This window comes from Tupaia chinensis, unplaced genomic scaffold (assembly GCF_000334495.1).
Source record: "Tupaia chinensis unplaced genomic scaffold, TupChi_1.0 Scaffold143602_1, whole genome shotgun sequence".
Taxonomy (NCBI): Eukaryota; Metazoa; Chordata; class Mammalia; order Scandentia; family Tupaiidae; genus Tupaia; species Tupaia belangeri.
In genome coordinates this window covers 652248-655323 of record NW_006203448.1, presented here as the reverse complement: position 1 = coordinate 655323, position 3076 = coordinate 652248, and the positions used below count along the sequence as shown (strand labels likewise).

General features: G+C 63.0%; 1 protein-coding gene across 4 annotated transcripts in view; it reads left to right on the top strand.

Moving 5' to 3' along the window:
- The window catches only part of ADAMTSL2 (ADAMTS like 2), a 34211-nt gene that overhangs the window by 14137 nt on the left and 16998 nt on the right, over positions 1 to 3076 (top strand). For all 4 annotated transcript variants that reach the window (XM_006164274.3, XM_027766608.1, XM_006164271.3 and 1 more), the window contains one exon: positions 2670 to 3027. In XM_006164274.3, coding sequence (XP_006164336.1) covers positions 2670 to 3027 — 358 coding nt within the window. The remainder of the gene's footprint in view (positions 1 to 2669; positions 3028 to 3076) is intronic.

Sequence of the window (3076 nt, the reverse complement as noted above, 5' to 3'; positions counted from 1 at the left end):
CGCCGCGGGCGTGCCCCGGTGGCGGGCTCCTGCCACCACAGCCCGGACCCGTCACGGAGCCCCTTTTCCTCTGGCGTCAGTCTAAGCGGGCAGCTTCACAGTGGCCTGTGTCTACACTGGACCGCTCCTGGCTGTGGGCTGTGCCGTCTCCAGAATGGCTCTTCATGGTAGCGGTGCGAGCGACAATGACTCCCTGTTTCTATTGAGGGGTGTCCCAGCATGTCTGCACTACTGGCCTCTGTGTTTGACTGCTACCGAGGGACATCGACTCTCCTCTGATCCACTGTACACGGGCTCTGCCAAGGCCTTCAGGCCACTTCTGTGCCCCTGGTCTGATGAACACGATGCCATCTGTCTGGAGGACGTCTTGGTCCCTCCGCACCGTTATGCCTGGGAGCCGGCAAGTCAGCCCAGCCCTGGTCAGACTCGATGTGTACCGTTGTCCGTCCCACATGAAGGAAAGCTGCAGCGGGTCCTCCCTCCCGATGGGCTGGAAAGGAACCTTTGCCAGATCCATGGCCATGCGAGGTCAACCCAAGGCCACGTTCATCTGCTCTAAGAGAAAAGGCATGTCATCCCTGGCAGCAAAGGGGGTGCTTGTGACAGAGGTGCTAATGAGGTGCTGATGACAGCGCCTCCGGACACAGCTCCTATCGCAGGGGCCCACACGTACAATAGCATCAGCCCCCTGCTTCCAGGCCTTTCTAAGTGGCAGAGTCCTGCGATTTTCCTGTGGATTTGCTCTCTGGGGTGGAGTCAGGGTCGGGGTCGGGGTCAGAAGCTTCTGCAGTGACAGCTTCAGGTTCTCCCAACTCTGTCACACACGTGGGGGCTGGGCGAGTCTGCAGACCACGTGGGTGGGGTGTACCTCCGGTTATTACCTGTCACCCGTCCACTCTCACAGCCTCAGGGCAATGACGTGGCTTTGGTGGCAATTAACAATCACGGCTCAGTCCCTGGTTCCAGAATGTTCACCCGTTTCTCCAGGGAACAGCCCCAGGAAATGTCCTTGGGAGAGCTGGCAGGGCCGACACTGTATAGCCCTGCCACGCATGCTGGGGCCTGGCTGCTCTGCCCCTCACCACAGTCCTGGTCTGAAACCGGCCGAGGATCGCCATGTTTGTTGGGGTCGCTGCCCTCCGCCCCGTGGCCACCCACACCTGGTGCTTCCGATGCGGATGGGGCAGTCCATTTTACAGGCCGCCCGTCTGGCCCTTTGTCCTGCTAGCTGCGTCCGAGGTCGCTATGGGTCGGGCCCTGTCTACCACGCTGGCCTCGCTGCTAACTTCTGCATCCGCGGTCATTAAGATCTTGTCTCCACGTCTGATGGGGAGTCTGGTTTCGTACTAGCACCGACTGCCTCAGCCCTGACCTGGGAGACACCCGATACTGTCCCTTGAAGTGATGGTGCCATATCGCCGTCTCGTTCCTCCTCATTCTCAGGGACATACTATGAGCCAGGAGGGTCCGGGCCCCCAGAAGTGACTGCACCGTCTTAGCGGAGTGGGGCCCAGGCAAGGCTAGGTGCCTCCTGAATGGGTAACGAGAATGTGCTCCAGGCCTCCCCACAGATGGCAGCCTTGGTGAGCTGCTCTGGCCATCGTCTGCCACACGAGGTTGTGCCTTTGTCCCGCACTGGCCTGACTCCCAGCGTCTGTGTGTCTTCGAGAGCCCCTCTCTGGGGTGGTGTTGCCACCCGCCAGAGCACCCATGCATTATTGCCCTTGTCACAGGAGAGCCCTCTGGTCCCCTGGACCCTGGTGCCTTCTCCTAGGACTTCCCTGAACACTCCCGGCTCAGGAGATTCAGGGGATCTGGGGTTTCCAGGTTTTGAGACAGGGGCTCGGATGCTCGCTCCCAAGGCTCAGTCCACTGTCCCATTGGGCTCTGTCCTGGGCCTAGTGAAGTCATATGCTGAGCCGTCCCCAGCCCTGCTTTCTGCTACCCCTGCCTCTTCCGGACACCAGCCAGGGCTCTCACTCAGCCTTCGGTGTGCAGGAGGGTGACATAGTGGGGACTCGTCACCCTCAGCCTTCCCAAGGCACTGGGCTCCGGCCTCAGCGTTCCTCCCTCCACCCTGGCCCCAGCCGACTCTCAGACTTCAGACACTGCCCCACGTGTGTCTCCACTGAGCGCCTGCACTGGCACCCCATTCTCCTGGGGTCTGTGCCTATGCACCTCCTGAGTGGGCTCCCGGTCCTGCTGCCCGGTGATCCTGCGAACACCAGGGCTCTGGGGAAGACTCAGACACCAGCGGGGAAGGGTGGGCGGGTGATGGCGGCGGGAACAGGTGGGGGGGGGCGGGCAGCCAGCCTGCCGCAGGGCTCCGGAGGCGGAAGTCCCTCCGGGTTGTCCAGAATTGAGGCAAAGCCTGGGCCGTACTGGGGGCCCTGTGTTGGATGGAGGGTGACAGGGCCAGTACAGCCTGTGACAGGCTTTCTGGCACGTGGACAAAATAAAAGGCAGGCTGGTGCAGTTGGCTTCATCCCTTAAAAAGAACGCCGCGCCTGTAGCCTGTCCCCTGCCTCTTCCAGGCTGCCCTCCAGTGTGCCTCTGTTCACATCTTTGGGCTTGGCTGCTAGCACCTCTGCGTGGGAGCCAGCAGGGGACCCCGGGGGCAGGTGGGGAGAGGCTGGAGCGAGCATGGAAGACGGGCCTGCCCCCCGCGGGTGTGGAGCCAGAACGGCAGGAGCCCGTCCATCACCTTCGAGTACACGCTGTTGCAGCCCCACGTGCACCGCCTCCCGCCCGCCTACTACAGCTTCCCCGAGCCTCACCCGGAGAGCGCCAGCGAGAGCGCCGAGAGCCAGGAGCTGGACAGCCCTGGGATGCTGGGCTTCGTGCAGTACAACGGCTCCCTCTATGGCCAGGCCTCCTCAGAGCGGCTGGGTCTGGACAAGCGGTTGTTTGGCCACCCCGGCCTGGAGCTGGAGCTGGAGCTGAGCAAGGGCCAGGAGACCAACGAGGTGTGCGGGCAGGCCGGCGGCCGGGCCTGCGTGGGGCCCCTCAGGGGCAAGGGCTTCCGAGGTAACCAGGAGGATGGAGGGGAGGGGAGCGGCGGGGCGGGCGCACTGGG